The sequence below is a fragment of the Podarcis bocagei genome (genome assembly GCF_964188305.1).
Source record: "Podarcis bocagei genome assembly, chromosome: 12".
NCBI lineage: Eukaryota > Metazoa > Chordata > Lepidosauria > Squamata > Lacertidae > Podarcis > Podarcis bocagei.
Window position 1 is genome coordinate 19,964,597 of NC_138137.1, and position 18,440 is coordinate 19,983,036.

Here is an 18,440-nt window from a genome sequence, read left to right on the forward strand (position 1 = left end):
TCTGCTTTGCCAACATAATGCCCATATTTAATCTTTTTAAACATGAAAAACCAGAGTAAAAAAATTCATTTAGTTTCATACAGTACGTTTTCATAGTCTCTTAGCAACATCCCATCTACAGTACTCAAAAGTCTAATGCGAAATATTTCTCAGTATTTAACAAGTGTATAACCAGCAACACAGTAAAGCAGAGTTTCTTTAGATGTAACAAGATCTAACTTGTTTAGCAAATGGCTTCCTTGCTCACTAAGGCCAGATCCTTTTTTACACAGACATTACCCAGTTATCTGAAGTTTGATCCTAGTATGAGAAAATGCTGTTGTGTGGCTCATCTTAACACCACACCAGCGTGAGAAGCATTCCAGTGACTCTTAGTGCTGCCAGCATAACACAAGTGCTAGGCCCTAGAGTAGTTTTCACTAACCTGGTGCCCCTCCAATTGTTCTGGACTACAACTCCCATCAGCATATGCTGTCTGCAGCTTATGGGAGTTGTTGTCCAAAACATCTAGTGGTAGGTTGACAACAGCTGCCTTGGAGACTGCAACACAGGGGTATGTTATAAATAAAGTTGTACAGTCGTACCTCAGCAGTTGAACAGAATCCGTTCCGGAAGTCCGTTCAACTTCCAAAGCACGGCTTCTGATTAGCTGCAAGAAGCTCCGGCAGCCAATCGGAAGCCGTGCAAGCCACACCGGACGTTCAAGTTCCAAAAGGAAGTTTGAAAACCGGAACACTCACTTCTGGTTTTCGATCGTTCGGGAGCCGAAACGTTCAACTCCCAAGGCATTCGGGAGCCGAGGTACGACTGTACTTGGATCGTGAATTTGTTAATAAACAACAACCCAGAACAACGTAAATCAGGTTCTTTAATGTACAGGAACATGTTGTTTAAAATGAAATTGCATGCATTTATTTCACCACATAATTATCTAATTAGATGCACAAATATGGAAACTTTTAAAATAATACTTTACATTGTGCTGGTTATACTTTTCTAAAGACTTAAAAATAAAATGAAGAGACATTGTATAAGTAGGGAGGAAGCTTCTGTAGGAAGCCTAAAAATCAGGGCAACTTTCTTCTTTGATTTTTAAGCAGTGGATGCTAAATGGCTTACCTGTCCTTGATTAATAAAAAATATAGTTACTGAAATACCTGTATTATACCAAGTCAACAATTCATGTTTTGAAAGCATAAGCTGTCTCAAGACATCACCAAGTGGTTGTGCAACTGAAATTGGAAGAATGGGTTGTTTCCTAGTGGTCTGAGTTCTGTGTGCAGAAGACAATTAGATGCACATATTCCCTCTGAACTAGATTGAATTTTTTGAAACAACCTCTTAAAATAAAAAGCAGTAATACAAAATGCTCCAAAGTTTTATGCTGTGACAGGGCATCAAATCTACCTCCACCATTTAACAGCAGAAAATACTAAACATCTATTGAACCCATGAAGCTGCAATTCTTCACCTAAGCACAATGGGAGATGCAAGTTTGTACCTTCAAGCAATACAGTCATGTGAAATATTGAGGTTGTAAACTGGGGATTCAATGCTTTCCTTAAGGAGGAAGTAGAAAGAATTTTTCCTTCCATACTGTGGTAACAATAAGGCTAGTCATAACGTTCTGGCTTATTTTAAGTGCCATTGTTTGTTTTTACTTCTTGATATTATAGGAAAATATTATTTTGAGATAGTATCTAGATGCAAAGGAAATCCTTGTGCCTGGGGATTTCTCATTGACATTTTTAAAAAGAACATCAAAATTATAGAAAAATAGACCTGGTGTCAGACAGACTATCTAACAGACCTTTGTTATGTACACCAAAAAAGGTTTAAGAAAACCTTTACAACTCTAACCTTAATAGAACACACTTGGGCAACAAACATACCTCGTGAGCCACTGACTGTGTCTGTTTTTTGTTTCCCATTCCCATTCAAGCAGCATACAGGTGTATAAAGTGTACAGATTCAAAGGACACACAAACATATGCAATGAAGGTGTTTGATCAATCGTATCCTTGAAATTTATCATGATTCTCTAAAACTACAGAGATTACAAGCTTCATCTGAAAAATTTCCTTCCAGATAAGAGTAGTGTGTCCAGCAACTTTAAGTGTCTATTAGCACATAAGAATCATAGAAGCAATAGATTAAAAAAAAGTCAGCCCAATCCAGTACCTTTAACTGATTTGACAGATCTGCCATTTCACTTTTGATTCTGTAAGACTTCTCGAAGCAGCGAACTCGGCACACCGCAGTTAACCTGAAAATCTCTATAAACATGATGAACTCTCGAGACATTTGGTTCGGCAGCGCGTCACCTAAAGCATCGCTTCCGTTGTTCCCATGGGTCAACCACCTTTCGTTTGGTTAACTTCTTCACAGTTGAAAAATATTGTGAAGAAATTATATGCATGTTGTTTCAATTAGAACTATTTACATACATACACTTAAATATATACATACACAAACAATGTATTTCTTAAAAGTCGTAACACGCCCAATATCTCTTCATACTATACATACATACTGCACATGTGCGCTTGTGCTTGGAGCTATCTAATCAGTTTACAATGAGACTTCTTCATGGAGCTCCTGAGCTTCCAAAAAGCAAAACAAATTTTCTGAGCTTCCTACTGAACCAAGATGAGATGCTCAAAGGGGGGGATAAACAAATTAAATCCATCTTCAGTTACTGTAGTGTCATTTATCCAAAATTCTGTTTTCTGCATATAGCCATTGTGCATTCTTGTTTATAGCAGAGCCAGTTAATTGGTCTTTACTGTAAGGGTGCAGTAATTAACAATCAATATCCGTAAGATTGAATGTAACCTCTTCACTTTTAGTGCAAATGGGGCTGTTTTTGGATAATCATGAAGAAATCTATGGCCATGTTGTAACTGAGGGGGAAAATGGTCAACCCGAAACATTGTTATTGCATGGCAACAGAACATCTATCACACAGAAAGCAAGTTCTTCTTCTCCACAAAAGGTACAAACAAACATAAATAAACATTTTATAGCATGAAATAACCACAGTTAATTGACAGGAAGCAAGTCCATTCTATAAACAAGAGGTAAAAGCCTATGGGTGAACTTTAAAGGCCAGGAGTTCCTCAGAGTGCATGTTGTTTAAGGAACGCAGGTCAGGCAACTTCAAGAGTAGTTTTGTAAATATAGAGGCTTCGTTCGGATGGTTTTTTGTGATTAAGGTCCTAAGCACGCGAATTAGTGTTTCTTGCAATGCTTCCACCGAGTTGACATTTTCTATTCCCGATCGTTCTAAACAACAGAAGAGAACGGAACGGAGACGGTTATTTGGTGTGCCAATTTAACACTGGTTAGTATGAAATTCAACTCTATGTCCAGCTATTCATTAAAGCATTTGTGTTAGTTAGTGGGAATTCAGGGTTGACTAATGCAAGAGTTAATACAAACGGAGGCATAAACCTACATACTGAAGCTTTTAGTTAGGTGCCTGTTTTGCAAAGCACTTCTCAACATCCTCACATAACAAAAAAATCCTACCCTAAGTCAAAAGGGTTGTATTCAAGGTTAGCCAAACTCACCGAGTAGACCCACTGGAATTAGTGAACGTGACTAACTTATGTTCGTTTATTTTAGTGGGTTTACTCAAAGGTACCCCTGGAATGCAGAGCAGTGTCCCCTTATTTTGTGATGCTATGAACAATGCAGAACTCCTCTTCTTTTGTAGCAAGAGGAATTTTATGGAAAGGGAACAGGAATGAGGACCTGTTCTGCTCTACTCACCAAGTACACGGGGCCACTTTATCTTCTGCTGTACAGCTCTGCAGCAACTAAGGGTCCACCCACACTTACCCTGTAATTTTTAGGCATTCGATTTTTAGGTTTCTTCTTTTGCCCCCAGGAAACCGCGTTGTTTACTGATGAATCAGAACAAACACCAATGGGTTTTCTGCATATTAATGCTTCTTCCACTTCAGCTGTAAACAGTGGGTATCCCCCCCCCCCAGGGAAAGTGGCAGGACAAAGGAAGAACCTCTTGGACAGTGCCTACAAAGTGTGGGCAAGCCTTTTGTCTGAAATATGATGGTCTCTGGTGGGGCACCCTGGGGGTCTAGGATAGTGTGGGTCTCCTGCTTCATGGAGGGAGGAAGATCCATAGGTGGAGAAAGGCCCATGTATGAAAGCATTCTCCTGCTTGGACTACTGCAAGGTGCTCTACGTGGAGCTACCATTGAAGGTTACCCGGAAACTACAACTAATCCAGAATGCAGCAGCTAGACTGGTGGCTGGGAGCAGCTGCCGAGACTACATAACACTGGTCCTGAAAGACCTACATTAGTTCTCAGTACATTACTGAGCACAATGCAAAGTGTTGGTGCTGACCTTTAAAGCCCTAAACGGCCTCGGCCCAGTATACCTGAAGGAGCATCTCCACCCCATCGTTCAGCTCGGACACTCAGGACCAGCTCTGAGGGCCTCCTGGAGGTTCCCTCACTGAGAGATGTGAGTTACACACATTTGCTGTTGTTGAAATTCTTCCACCCCACATCAATGACGGAAGGATATAATTCTCAGGTGCTCTGAAGAAACCCCCACTTATTTATAAAAATAAACAATACTCCCCAACCCATTAGCTAGATTTCTTTTATTCTGAAAAGACGACCAAGGTGCCGATTTTAAATCTGGAGATATACAAGAATATTTTATTACATGGTATGGATTAACTTTCTTACCAGCAGACACAAGGACCACAGCTGTAAACAAGCTCATTTCTTCATCACTAAGGTTCAGGGCATTTAGTTTCTCACTAAACTCAAACATGGAGTTGAGCAGATCACCAGCTCCCATTGAACGCAGATCGTCCACACTGTATTTCTTTCCACTAAGAAACGTGACAGTGCGATCCTTTGCATCAAATAAGGATGCAAACCGTACCATTAAAACCTACCCAAAAGAAAAAAGAGCAATTAAAAAAAGATTAGACCAATCTGCAGGAAATTAGGGATAAAAGAAGTCAGTGTGTAACACTATACATTGATAACATTGCTTGTCTGACAGCTGGTGAACAGGTACAATTGCTTTTTTAAACAGAAGGAATGTTGTTTCTGTACATGAAAACAGGTTTCCCCACAAAATGACCAGCACAGAAGCTTCCTGCATCACCAACATACCTCCACCTGTGTAATACTGTCTCTGGTCCACAGCCTACTTTTCTTTTACTCATTTGTTTATAAATCACCCTCCATGATTTTCTAAAGTAAATACGGACACTATACAGGCTAAAATATTCTCACAATAAATGTCTGGACGAGATGAGTTAGCTTATACAAACTGATTTCAAACAAAAAAAAAAAATTAAGATTTAAAAAGGTAATGCAGAAAGGAGTACAGTGGAACCTTGTTTTTGAGCGTCTTGGAAGCTGAACGTTTCGGTTTTCGAACGCCGAAAACCCGAAAGTAATTGCTTCCGTTTTCAAACATGCCTAGGAAGTCAAATGGCTTCCGAGCCATGTTTCTCAATTTTCTCAGTTGAGTTTTCCAACCGCCCATTGCGCTTCGGTTGTCAAAAGTTTCGGAAGTTCAATGGTCTTCTGGAACAGATTAGTTTGACAACTGAGGTTGCACTGTATTTTGGCTTAAAAAAACAGAAACAAGGAACATTTCCCTGCATGTCCTACTCCCACATTTGCAGTCTGCTCTTGCTCTAGAAAAACAGGGGGTTCACCGTACTTAGCTAATTGGGAATTATTGGCCTAGATCATTTACCAGAATGGGTTTTAGTCAAAAACCAAAGCTTATATCATTACATGCATGCTCTGGAGAGAGAACATGCTAAGTGTGGTTGAGAATAAACTCACACGCAATGTCCCTTGAGGGGGACAGGGTAGTGGTGTCACAATATTAATAATAATAGTAATTTATTATTTATTCCCCAGCCATCACAAATTACCTTTTGAAAATATTTCAATAATAATAGCAAGTTATTTATTTCTACCCCACCCATCTGGCTGGGTTTCCCCAGCCACTCTGGGCAGCTCACAACAGAACATTAACAACAGAATAAAACTTCAAACATCAAAAACTTCCCTAAACAGGGCTGCCTTCAGATGTCTTCTAAAAGTCAGATGGTTGTTTATTTCCTTGATATCTGACAGCAGAGCGTTCCACAGGGCGGGCGCCACTGCCGAGAACGCCCTCTCTGCCTGCTTCCCTGTAACCTCACTTCTCGCAGGGAGAGAACTGTCAGAAGGCCCCCAGAGCTGGACCTCAGTGTCTGGGCTGAACAATGGGGATGGAGACGTTCCTTCAGGTATACTGGGCCAAGGCCATTTAGGGCTTTAAAGGTCAGCAACAACACTTTGAATTGTGCTGGGAAAAGTACTGGCAGCTAATGTATGTTTTTCAGGACTGGTGTTATGTGGTCTCTGAGGCCACTCCCAGTCACCAGTCTAGCTGCCACATTCTGGATTAGTTATAGTTTCCAAGTCACCTTCAAAGGTAGAGTGCATTGCAGTAGTCCAAGCGGGAGATAACCAGAGCATGCACCACTCTGGCGAGACAGTCTGCGGGCAGGTAGGGTCTCAGCCTGTGTACCAGATGGAGCTGGTAAACAGCTGCCCTGGCCACAAAATTAACCTGCGCCTCCATGGACAGCTGTGAGTCCACAGTGACTCCCAGGCTGCATGCCTGGTCCTTCAGGGCCACAATTACCCCATTCAGGACCAGGGAGTCGTCCACCCCCACCCATCCCCTGTCCCCCCAAAACAGTACTTCTGTCTTGTCAGGATTCAACCTCATCTGTTATGTGATTCAAAACAGTCCCACATCTAAGGCTATGTCACACTGACATTCTGTAAGGGTAAGAGGGTAAGAGAACTGAACTCATATTCCTGAGGGGAAGAACAAGCCAAAGTAGCAGTAGTTTTGTGCAAAGATAACCTCTGCCAAACATTTCGGACGACTGCTGCAGACAACTACCAAAGTCATCAAAATAGCAGCGCTAACTTTTGATCCATTTTAAACCGACAAGGCTGCAGGGGGGAAGAAAAGGTCAAAACAAAATGAATCTATTATATATATAGCACGCCACAGCAAAACATCTGCAATACATTCAATTAAGACAATATTCACCTCAAAGGTTCCAGCCTTCAGAAGGTTTACTTGGTCATGCTGCGAAAGGTCTCGGAAGCCTGGGACACGTTTGGCAAACTCCACCACTTCCTTCACAGCAGGAGTAAAGCTCATGGAAAATTCTTCCCAGACTTCATGACCAGACTTATTTGGGTCCACAAAAGGAGTCTTGTTCATTGGGCAAACCTAGATATTTATACACACAGTCTCAATATTCTTTTCCAAGCAAACTGGCCAAGATATTTCATAGTTTCAAAAATCTTCATAAGTTATTACAATAATAGGAACATCAACAAAATATAGTTGGAGACTACATACTAAATGTGTGAGGCCTGGATTAAAATTAAATATGTGTTACGATCCACAGTACAGTTTAATGAAAAAATATTATTATGAAAGATTCACTTCCAAGACGCAGCAGTTCTTATAATCAGAGCTTAAATTGATCGGCTACATCTTCCTGAAATCTGCGTGTGTATTTGATCTCTCTTCTGCTTTCCAATGCACATTAAAAACATGGCATACAAAGCATGAGAGAAAGAGAGAAGCTTAAAAGTTGCATTTAATTCTCAAGTAAAAACACTGTGAGCCTGATCACCAAGTTTTCGGTGAAATACAGCAGCTGGTTAAGTTTCACTGACACTAATTTTCCTAGCAATTCACAATTCATTAGATGACAGTCAAGTCTTATTACCCAACTGACTGAATTCTATAAAGGCTGCTTTACACATGCTAAACAGGTTTTAGATTTACAACAATATGCCTAGCCAAGGCTTGTGTTTGAGCACTTCTCCCTCTTCTGGAGCCATTGCGGGGAGTAGTTCACTTCTGCTTCCATTTTTGATTAACCAGAGTTTGCCGAGTTGTGACAAACTGTGGTTAATTTTAACTCCTGTTAGCTGAAGCAAGGCAACCTCATGCCATAGTTTATGCAGATGGCTACATTTCGAGTTTGGATAACACAGCAAACTGGGATTGGTTAAAAAACGGGAAGCAGAAGATTCCCAAGATTAGAAACAAACCATATTTGGGGTTTCATAAAATATACCTCAGTTAAACACAATAATGGCAAACATTTCCCACTATCAGTCATTTTCCCAACCATACTTTTTTTTTCCAATTGGAAAGAGGTTCTTTTAGCGAGGGGCCAATTGATTTTGGCAACCCCCGCCCAAAAAAAACCACCTCAGTAATCTCCCTCTCGTATTTTTTGTTGTTGTCATTACCCTGAGGATATTATTTCACTAAACAAGGTAGTCCCAGGGAGAAGCCACTCCCAGCCCATGTGACTAGTCTGAACCTACACCAAGTAACAATCCCTCAGAGAACTGTGCAAGAGAAATTAAGAATTAGTTGTACCAGGTGCATCCTTTCTCCGGGGTTGCAGGGGTAAGCATTCATAGACACATGCTGAGGAAAGCCACTTTCAGGCCTACCATTGCAACTTTTTGAGGTGGCGCCATTAGCAATGTTCACCGAATGGCTGTTTGTAAAGCAAAGGTTACTACGCCCATTTGGATAATGCATGTTGTTTCGCCCTTTGTGTTGTCCAATGAAATGTTGTTCATTCCCACCATGATGGGCGCAGCTTATGCCACTATTATTGGTTTCGCTACCACCACCGTATTTTAGGTTTCTCTCCATATTCTGGGGCTGCCCAGGAGTGGGAGGGTTTTCGGGTTGCTCCTGGTTGTACATAAAGGTATCCTTGTGGGCTCTGGTCACCATGCCAATCACTTCTTCCTTAGCAATGTCAGAGGGGGGAGGGGGAGGAGGGGGGAGGAGGAGAGCAGGAGGAGGAGGAGAACGGCCGCCGGCGTTTTTCTGCTCTTCTTGACGTTTGGTGCTCAGCTCTTCTTGAGGCAGCAGAAGCAACGGTTCTTGGCTCTCTTTCGAGGCTTCGCTGGACAAATGATCGCTGAACTGGGTGTTCATCATGGTTTTCATGGCGCTTTGCATCTCGATCAACATCCTCTGCTTCTCACGTTTAGGAATCCGGCCAAATCGAACGGCTTCGGAAAAGGAACAAAACCAAAACAAGACTCTTTAGCTACACGCGGGCTGACAAATTCTAGCGGAAATGCTGTACAAGCAAACAAAACTCTCTCCTGCTTCAAAAACTAATCAAAACACAGAGAATCACATGCCACTCGATGCTTTTTTTACTGGAGTACGCAGTACAGGCCCCTCTTTTTTGTTGTTAAAAAGTGTGGCACTTACTGTAACAAACTTCACAGTAAGTACCGGCACCTATGTTTGTAGGGGAAAAAGCACAGGTGCCACTGATTAAACCAATGAGTGTATTTCTGATGGTAGTTCTCCAAACAAGGACTAGGGGACTATGATACTTGTTCTCTGAGCCCAAAGCAGCTTCAGATGTGTGTGGTTTCTCAAAAAGGAGCTTCGGCTACAAGGCCAAACAGCAAACTGCTTTTGAAAAGGGAAGGAACTTTTACATGATTACATGAAAAAGGAGGGAACTTTTACATGATTTGCTGGTTGAATTGACCCATATGTAACCCACCTTCCAGCCACATGAGGAAAGGCAGGTTATAAATGCATATACAGTGGTACCTCAGGTTACATACGCTTCAGGTTACAGACTCCACTAACCCAGAAATAGTACCTTGGGTTAAGAACTTTGCTTCAGGATGAGAACAGAAATCGTGCTCCGGTGGCGCGGCAACAGCGGGAGGCCCCATTAGCTAAAGTAGTACCTCAGATTAAGAACAGTTTCAGGTTAAGAACGGACTTCCGGAACGAATTAAGTACTTAACCTGAGGTACCGCTGTAGTAGTAGTAATAATGATAATAATAATAAATACTGTAATTTATACACCACCCATCTGGCTGGGTTTCCCCAGTGAAGTGTGCTTGAACGCTGTCTTTGCATAAAGTTGCAGGAGGACCAGAATTCAACTCTCAATGGCTGTGGCTGGAAGACCTTAATATATTTTTGATTCGACTTTGGGGGTGGGGGGGAGAGACACACCTTTTGCATTTAGTACCATTAATATGAGTCTTGAGTAAGTGGATACTTGTTTGGCCGTAAGCCACAACAGTATGAAGGTACTTAACCCGAGGTACCACTGTAAATAAAGTCGTAAAAGGATCATCTGTCTGAATGGAGGCATTCCCTGGGCTTGAAGCCGCCTAAGGAACTTTACCAGAGAAAGCAGCCCATATTGGCTGCCCCGGTTAGCAATGTGTTTTCGCAACTTGCAGTGGTAAGAGATTGCTTTGACTTCCTTTCCCACAAACACAAGCAATAACACGATGCAGGAAGCAGTTTTCATGCCGCAAGTGGAAGAAGTAACAGCCGTCACTTGTGTAGCTAAGAACAAGCTACTTCGTCGTTTTAAAAAGGCATGGCCACTTACAGTTTAGCAGCTCATGTAAAGTATAAAAACATGTTGGCTTGAGGGAGAAGAAAACCAGCCCCTTATGCCGGTCTGCCAATATGGGGGAAAGATGGTGTCAAGCAAAATCAGATTCTGGTTGGACAACCACTATTATTGCCTCCCAGCTGTAGGACTGTTTTGCATGTGTTTCCTCCCAAGGCTCCTTAAACTCTCAATCCCCTTAGAAATTAATGCATATTGTTTCACCATTTCCTGTACTTTTCCATGTACAAGACTAGGTTATTTTCTTTTAAAATCATGCTAAAAAGTGGGGGTCGTCTTATACAAGGTTAGTGCATAGGGTGGACGATTGATTGGTTGCTGCCGAGGCTGTCAGGGGCTATTGTGCGTGTTATTGGTTGCTGCGTCAACGGGTGGTGTTGATTGGCTGACGCTCCGGTAGTTGGATGGGTGATTGGCAGCTTCTGCCGGCGATGGGACAGACGGGAGGCGGACTTAGCGATGCATGAGCAATCTTCGGCAATCCCCCCTATGAAAAGCTCAACGACTCTGTGCCATCTCCCCCCATTTTCTTAAATTTGAGTCCCCCAAAATTGGGGATGTCTTATACATGGGGGGGGGGCGTCTTATAGACGGAAAAGTCTGGTACCGTATTTTTCGCCCCATAAGACGCACTTTTTCCCCTCCAAAAATGAAGGGGAAATCGGGGTGCGTCTTATGGGGCGAATGCCTGCAAGCCTCGCGCACCCGGCAGGAGGTCCCACCGGGTGCGCGAGGCTTGGGGCGGCAGCCTGTCGCCCGAAGCACGGGGAGCCCTCGGGAGGGCTCCCCCTGCTTCGGGCGAGTGTCTGCAAGCCTCGCGCACCCGGCAGGAGGTCCCACCGGGTGCGCGAGGCTTGGGGCGGCAGCTCAGCACGCCCCAAGCTCCTGGTGTAGCGCAGCGATCCGCTAGCCCTGGGAGAGCCCCGCGGCTCTCCCAGGGCTAGCGGACTGCTTGCCGGCACGCAGAAGCTTGGGGCGCGCTGAGCTCAGCACGCCCCAAGCTTCTAGGTGCGCGCAAGCAGTCCGCTGCCGCCCCAAGCCTCGCGCACCCGGTGGGACCTCAGTGCAATGGATACAGTTTATATCACGGACAGAAAGCTCATTACCAGGCTTCACATGCACTACCTCTGTAATCCTTACCACAGTCCTGTATGCTCTGTCAGTATTTTCCCAATTTTGCCCCCCCCCCAACCAAAGGAAGGAGTGTAATAAAAAAAATAGCAGGTTGTCATTAAGGCATCTCATAAGTTCATGGTTGAGGTGACATTTGAATCAGTTTGCATGTCACACCATTACTCAACACCAGGGTTTCCCAAACGTGGGTCTGCGGCTATTTTTTTGGACTACAACTCCCATCATCCCTAGCTAGCAGGACCAGTGGTCAGGGATGATGGGAACTGTAGTCCAAAAACAGCTGGTGACCCAAGTTTTTGGAAAAACCTGCTCTAGACCAACTTTTTATAATTAGGTATGAAAAGCACTACAATTCACCTTTTTGAAGCTAACTGCTCTCAATATAGAAACATACCATCTCTTGACATCCCAACCGACAAACATTTTTTGAACCGGCACTGCTGGCACCTATTCCTATTCATTCTCATTATAGAGCAGTTATTATTCTTCAGGCACTTCTTGTATTTGATATTCTGCTGGATGCTTCTTCTGAAAAAGCCCTGAAAAGAACAAGCAACTGTTAAGTTTCAAACCACCTTTTTTTTGCAAGCAATTTTCAAGCATGCCTCATCAACAGAAACTTGCATTGTAACCTGGAATCTGGCTGTTGACAATAACATGCCAACTGATGTCCCCAACCAAGCACATTTCAGTAGTGCTTTTTTCTGGAGGTACACATAAAAGTAAAGCTAAAGGGACCCCTGACCACTAGGTCCAGTCGTGGCCAACTCTGGGGTTGTGGCGCTCATCTCGCTTTATTGGCCGAGGGAGCCGGCGTACAGCTTCCAGGTCATGTGGCAAGCATGACTAAGCCACTTCTGGCAAACCAGAGCAGCGCACGGAAACGCCGTTTACCTTCCCGCCAGAGCGGTACCTATTTATCTACTTGCACTTTGACGTGCTTTCGAACCGCTAGGTTGGCAGAAGCTGGGACCGAACAATGGGAGCTCACCCCATCGTGGGGATTCGAACCGCCAACCTTCTGATCGGCAAGTCCTAGGCTCTGTGGTTTAACCCATGGCGCCACCCGTGTCACTTGAGGTACGCATACCCCTCAACATTTTGTGATCCAAGTTTGGCCTCATTGAGGGGCAGTATTTCAATATGAGTAGGAAAATGAGTGTACCCTTAAACATATTTTTTTAATAGAAAAAGCACTGCATTTCAATATTGCAAGTCCTGGACACTGAGACCCCCCCAAAGGATGGAAGGTCACAATAACAAGACTCGCTTAGGAGATTCCAGATAGTTTTAAAGCTTGTAGGGTTAGGGTTTTAGAGCTGCAACAAACATTTGCTTCCCCCCCCCCCAACCACCAGGTACATCTGCACTTGTCCCTGAAATTCTATTCGCCAACTGCTCCAATAAGATATTCACATTATAAAATTATACTTCACCTTGCACCCCTCACAGGCATGGACCCCATAGTGGAATCCTGAGGCAACATCTCCACAGACTTTACACAGCAGGACCATACCATTAAATTCTATAAATAGAAAAATAAGCATTACAACCTAATAGAAACAACACATATTTGACTTACGTTACATTCTTTTTGTTAAAGAGGCAAATTCCAGTATACCTGAAGGAGCGTCTCCACCCCCATCGTTCAGCCTGGACACCGAGGTCCAACTCTGAGGGCCTTCTGGAGGTTCCCTCACTGCGAGAAGTGAGGTTACAGGGAACCAGGCAGAGGGCCTTCTCGGTAGTGGCGCCTGCCCTGTGGAACACCCTCCCATCAGATGTTAAGGAAATAAACAACTATCTGACTTTTAGAAGACATCTGAAGGCAGCCCTGTTTAGAGAAGTTTTTAATGTTTGATATTTTATTGTGTTTTTAATATTCTGTTGGGAGCCGCCAAGAGTGGCTGGGGAAACCCATAAATAAACAATAAATTATTATCATTATCACTATTGACAAGATGGGCGTAATATGAATTCCACATGTCTTCCCACTTTGTTGATTCCCTCAACTAAGAAACAAAATGGTATCTAGGCCTTAGAGCGAGGATTCCCAAACTTGGGTCTCCAGCTGTTGTTGGACTACAACTCCTATCTGCTTAGCAAGCGGGACAAGTGCTCAGGGATCATGGGAATTGTAGCCCAACAAAAGCTGGAGACACAATTTTAGGAAAGCCTGCTTTAGTAGTTGGCCTAGGGCAGGAGTAGCTAACTTGTGGTTTTCAAGATCTTGCTTCACACTATCCTTGACCATTCAGATCATTAAGCTGGGGCCAATGGGAGTTGGGGAGTCTAATGACCATAGGCTGGCTATGGTCACTCAAGAACTGAGCTATCGGCCCCAGTCATCATGGCTAATGGTTAGGGTTGGTGGGAATCTTACAACATCGAGAGGGCCACAGGATTCTATCCCTTGCCTTAGGACCACTCTAGGAAGCCTGCATAGAATAACCATGCATGTGACCATCACAGAGATGCTTCCCCACTTGGGAACTACTCTAAAAAAAGAAAAAATACTGTCTCTAAATTTCCCTCTGCCTTTTGCTGTCTTCAGCCTGCATGTTTATCATAGTACCATCACAAAATCGTAGCACCAAGGCAAAATATCAGAGAACAGCAAACAGATACATCTGCTTTGTGACACAAAAATGTGAGCACTGCAATATGTTGGTGCCATCATAGTAAACACACTTTCACAAATGTGTAGGATTCAATTGCTGGCCATGACTTGTCATATGAAGTTTTTTATTATTATTATTAAAAGGTAAAGGGACCCCTGACCATTAGGTCCAGTCGTGGCTGACTCTGGGGTTGCGGCGTTCATCTTGCTTTACTGGCTAAGGGAGCCAGCGTACAGCTTCCGGGTCATGTGGCCAGCATGACTAAGCAGCTTCTGGCGAACCAGAGCAGCGCACGGAAACGCCGTTTACTTTCCCACCAGAGTGGTACCTATTTATCTACTTGCATTTTGACATGATTTCAAACTGCTAGCTTGGCAGGAGCAGGGACCGAGCAACGGGAGCTCACCCCATCACGGGGATTCAAACCGCCAACCTTCTGATCGGCAAGTGCTAGGCTCTGTGGTTTAACCCACAGCGCCACCCGTGTCCCGCTATTATTATTATTACCCTGAAGTTATTTGAAACCTGTATCCTAGGGCAATCTTTTTACTACCAAATGTGTATGTGTGTATATATCCATAGACAATATTTGTGTACATATACATATAGATGTAGATACAGTGGTACCTTGGTTGTTAAACTTAATCCATTCAACTCCCGGACCGCTCAAAAACCAAGGCATGGCTTTCGATTGTCTGCAGGAGCTTCCAGCACTCAATTGGAAGCCGCGAAAGCCGCGTCAGACATTTGGCTTCGGAAAAACGTTTGCAAACCGGAACAGTCACTTCTGGGTTTGTGGTGTTTGGGAGCAGATTTGTTCAGGAACCAAGCCGTTGGACAACCAATATACTACTGTATACACACAAATATACAGTGGTATCTCTAGATATGAACGGGATCTGTTCCGGAGCCCCGTTTGCATCTAGAGGTAAACGTAAGGAGCGACGGTATGTCTGAGCATGCACGCGTCGCTTTTCGCCGCTTCTGTGCATGCGTGTGACGTCATTTTGAGCGTCTGCGCATGCGCAAGCGGAGAAACCCGGTAGTAACGTGCTCCATTACTTCCGGGTTGCCGAGGAGCGCAACTTGAACGCGCTCAACTCAAAGCATATTTAACCCGAGGTATGACTGTACCACCAAACTGCAAACAAAGAAACACCCTGGGTGCTGACTTTATCAAGGATGAAAATCTTGTTATCTGTGAATCATGTTGGAAACAGTTTCCAAGTAGAGTCAAATACAGAATCAACAGTTAGGAAGATTAGCAACCACTTCAGCACCAAGCAAATTCGAGGAAAATTAGAAATAATTTAGCTCTACAGATAACAACCAAGTTGCTGCTGGCCTCTGGGGAAAAAACCACACAAGAAATCTTGTAAAAAAAACCCCAAACCAAACCATGTTCTATTACAGTAAGCCAAGATTTTATACTGGGATTACGTTCTGGGATAGCAGCCCAAGCCAAAATTGCATACAGGCAACTCTCAATTTGTGCAATGGCAAAGCACACACTTTTCCCTCAGAGATGCCTCTGTTTCAAAAGCATCAGTTACTAGGGGATGGGAAAGACCTTAGCCTGAGACCGGGTGTGGGGGCGCTACCAGTTAGATTAGGCAGTATTGGGTGAGGTGGCCCCAGTATGGAATATGGCATCTTATAGTCCTTCTAAATTTAAAATAATATACACAGGAAAGCTTGGGTGCTGTTACAGATTGAATCTAGCACTATGGAAGATAGAATCTGTGGATGATGAGTTTTATTTTGGTGTTCCCACTACTAACCGTGTACAGTGTGCTGCCAAACTTTTACCTACTTTCTGTTCGGTAATTTGCTTCAAATTTACTGTAAGAAGACATCATGAGCTGTATAAAAGCAACCTTTTACACAACTGGAAGCCTCGATGGCCTCAAAATGGGGAGGGTTGCTTAACTGGGATGGTTGGAGGGGGACAAGTCTGGGGGTCCTTTTATAGTCAGATCTCAACTTTTAAACTTACTTGTGGACCACAGGACAACATGGCCTGTTGGCACCACTTTGCACTGTGAGGCAGGAGCTCCAGTTTGCCAGAGGTTGAGAACCAGAGCTACAGTCTATCTAGAAGGAAGGAAGTCAGAGGTTAAGCACTGAATGTTAAGTGCTACAGGCTCTAGGCAGAAGGATGCCCTCAGGCTGCAGACAAATATATTTATTTAGTGTGGACAACATATCAATGATCAATTCAGGTGTTGTTTGCCAATCATGGTTTGGAGATTGGGAATTCCCAATGTGTTTAGAGGCTTCTTCTTCCAGCTCCTCCCTTTTAGGTTTTGCTATAAGCATAGCATGCCCTTATGCCTGAATCAGGACTAAATATGGATAGTGCTAACTAGGAGAGTCTCCAGACCATAGTTTGAAAAATCCTGATCTGTAGTCAAACCCAGACCAGCCCCAGTAGCAAAGCACAGGGGAGAAGATGGAGCCCTAAGCACATTCCCTCCCATTCTCCCAACCATAGACTGGAAACATGATGCCTGAATTGAGCCTAAACAAAAGCAGAGCTACTACAAATGAATACTTACTTGTAAGTCCACCATGACCCTTGGCCAATGCAGTTACACTTGGCTGGCTGGCCTTAACGCGGTCATCTAACTGGTCATTCTTTGGTACTCCATCAGAGCCCTCTTTGCTCTTGCTGCTAGAGCTGCCGTCTGAAGAGGAGCTGTTTGGTGACTGCGGTACAGGTGATGAGGACAGGAAGCTGCTCTCCGATCCCTCGCTGTGGCACGAGGCAGGGCTAGAGGCTGAACTTGAAGAACTGATGTAAGCAATCACACCACCTGTCGAAGGAAGCAGGAATACGTCTACCAGCTCACAGATCCACTTTACAATCCACTTCCAGAAGTCTCTCCCGCACCACATGTAAACAACCCCCGAATGCCTTTCTAGTTTTCAGAATCGGATCACAATACATATTATAGTTGTCTTGCTTTTAGCAATATGTTCCAAAACAAGACACAGTTTATGAAATTAGTTAAGAACGGAAAGTAGAAAAGGCAAGTATTTGATAGCTTTTGTTTCTGAAAGATTGGGAGAAAGGGAATCGGTGGGATAGACTTGTTAAGTATTCTATACGATTTATGCTGTATGCGTGATGTTCCATTATTATTTTTATCTTTTTGTTTGTAAGCTGCTTTGGGATTTATATGAGTAAAAAGCAGCACAGAAATAGAAGAAAAGACAAGACAAGACAAGACTTGAGACTGCAGGTAGATTTTCCTTTTCTTTCATGTCTATGAGACAGCAAGCTTAAAACACGTGCACAAGTGTGTTGACAGAAAAGCATTATAAAAGTGTAACAAATAAATAATAGATAACTCTTAGCACCAACAAAAACTATAATCCTTATTTATTTCACATGTATCACGTTCTTCCACTAAAAGGAGCTCAGGGGAGCTTGCATATGGTTCCTTAACAGGCTCCATGGCGGGTTTAGCTGCCGCCCCATTGTGTACTGACAGGCCTCCTTCTGGGCATCAAAGTGGCACGGTCTCAAAAACAACAAAAAGGAAGAAAGAAGTATTTTCATCCATGAAGGATGAACAGAAAGAAAAACATGGAGCAATTTGCTTGGCGCACCTCTATAATTCACCAGGGACTGCCGCTTTTCGAAAGACAAACGGGTATCTCTACAAATAATAATTCCACAATGAAAGCTTCTCCCAAAGAACCCTGGGAACTGTAGAGAGCCTTTTGTTCAATAATCATAGTTCCCCTTCATAGAAAGACAATTCCCTGGGTTCTTTGGAATGAATGAAAGACAATCAGGGACAGATACTCCCCCCAAGGGTAACTTTTTCACAAGCACATAAATAAACTCAGGCTGCGATGGTCTCAGAACTTACTCTGAAGAAGTCCTATGGTCAACAATGGGACAACTGCAAAGCAAGTGGTTTGATCACTGTGGCCATTGGCGCCTGCATCCCCCCACAGGCTTTCTGCAAGGATGCAGGTTCCCAAGTAAGTGCTTTTGAAATTTTTACCTGATATTCTACCTTGCAAAATAAGAGTGAATGTTCTTGAGAGATGCATCTTCAGTTATACACGGATGGGAGTCAGTTTGTGTGTTGAAAAATATCCCCATTTCCAGGTCATATGACAGCTGAATAACCCCTCAAAGAAC

At 43.4% G+C, this 18,440-nt stretch overlaps 1 protein-coding gene and 1 long non-coding RNA gene across 3 annotated transcripts in view; both read right to left on the reverse strand.

The window, feature by feature from the left end:
- NR1D2 (nuclear receptor subfamily 1 group D member 2) overlaps positions 1 to 18,440 on the reverse strand; it is a 25,996-nt gene continuing 7,556 nt past the window's right edge. The window contains exons 1-8 of one of the 2 annotated variants that reach the window (XM_081164633.1): positions 16,840 to 16,981; positions 16,278 to 16,375; positions 13,097 to 13,185; positions 12,055 to 12,199; positions 8,482 to 9,134; positions 7,123 to 7,308; positions 4,725 to 4,935; positions 1 to 3,285 (exon numbers count right to left, since the gene is read on the reverse strand). In XM_081164633.1, the coding sequence (XP_081020759.1) occupies positions 3,089 to 3,285; positions 4,725 to 4,935; positions 7,123 to 7,308; positions 8,482 to 9,134; positions 12,055 to 12,199; positions 13,097 to 13,174 (1,470 nt within the window). In that variant the 5' untranslated portion in view covers positions 13,175 to 13,185; positions 16,278 to 16,375; positions 16,840 to 16,981 and the 3' untranslated portion in view covers positions 1 to 3,088. Of the gene's footprint in view, positions 3,286 to 4,724; positions 4,936 to 7,122; positions 7,309 to 8,481; positions 9,135 to 12,054; positions 12,200 to 13,096; positions 13,186 to 16,277; positions 16,376 to 16,839; positions 17,098 to 18,440 lie in introns of those variants that run through there. The other variant, XM_081164632.1, reaches the window with a different exon arrangement.
- On the reverse strand, positions 14,782 to 16,271 carry LOC308570338. The gene is made up of 2 exons (XR_014001140.1): positions 15,424 to 16,271; positions 14,782 to 15,161 (listed from the first exon to the last, which is right to left on the reverse strand). It is a non-coding gene; the product is annotated as an uncharacterized lncRNA (long non-coding RNA).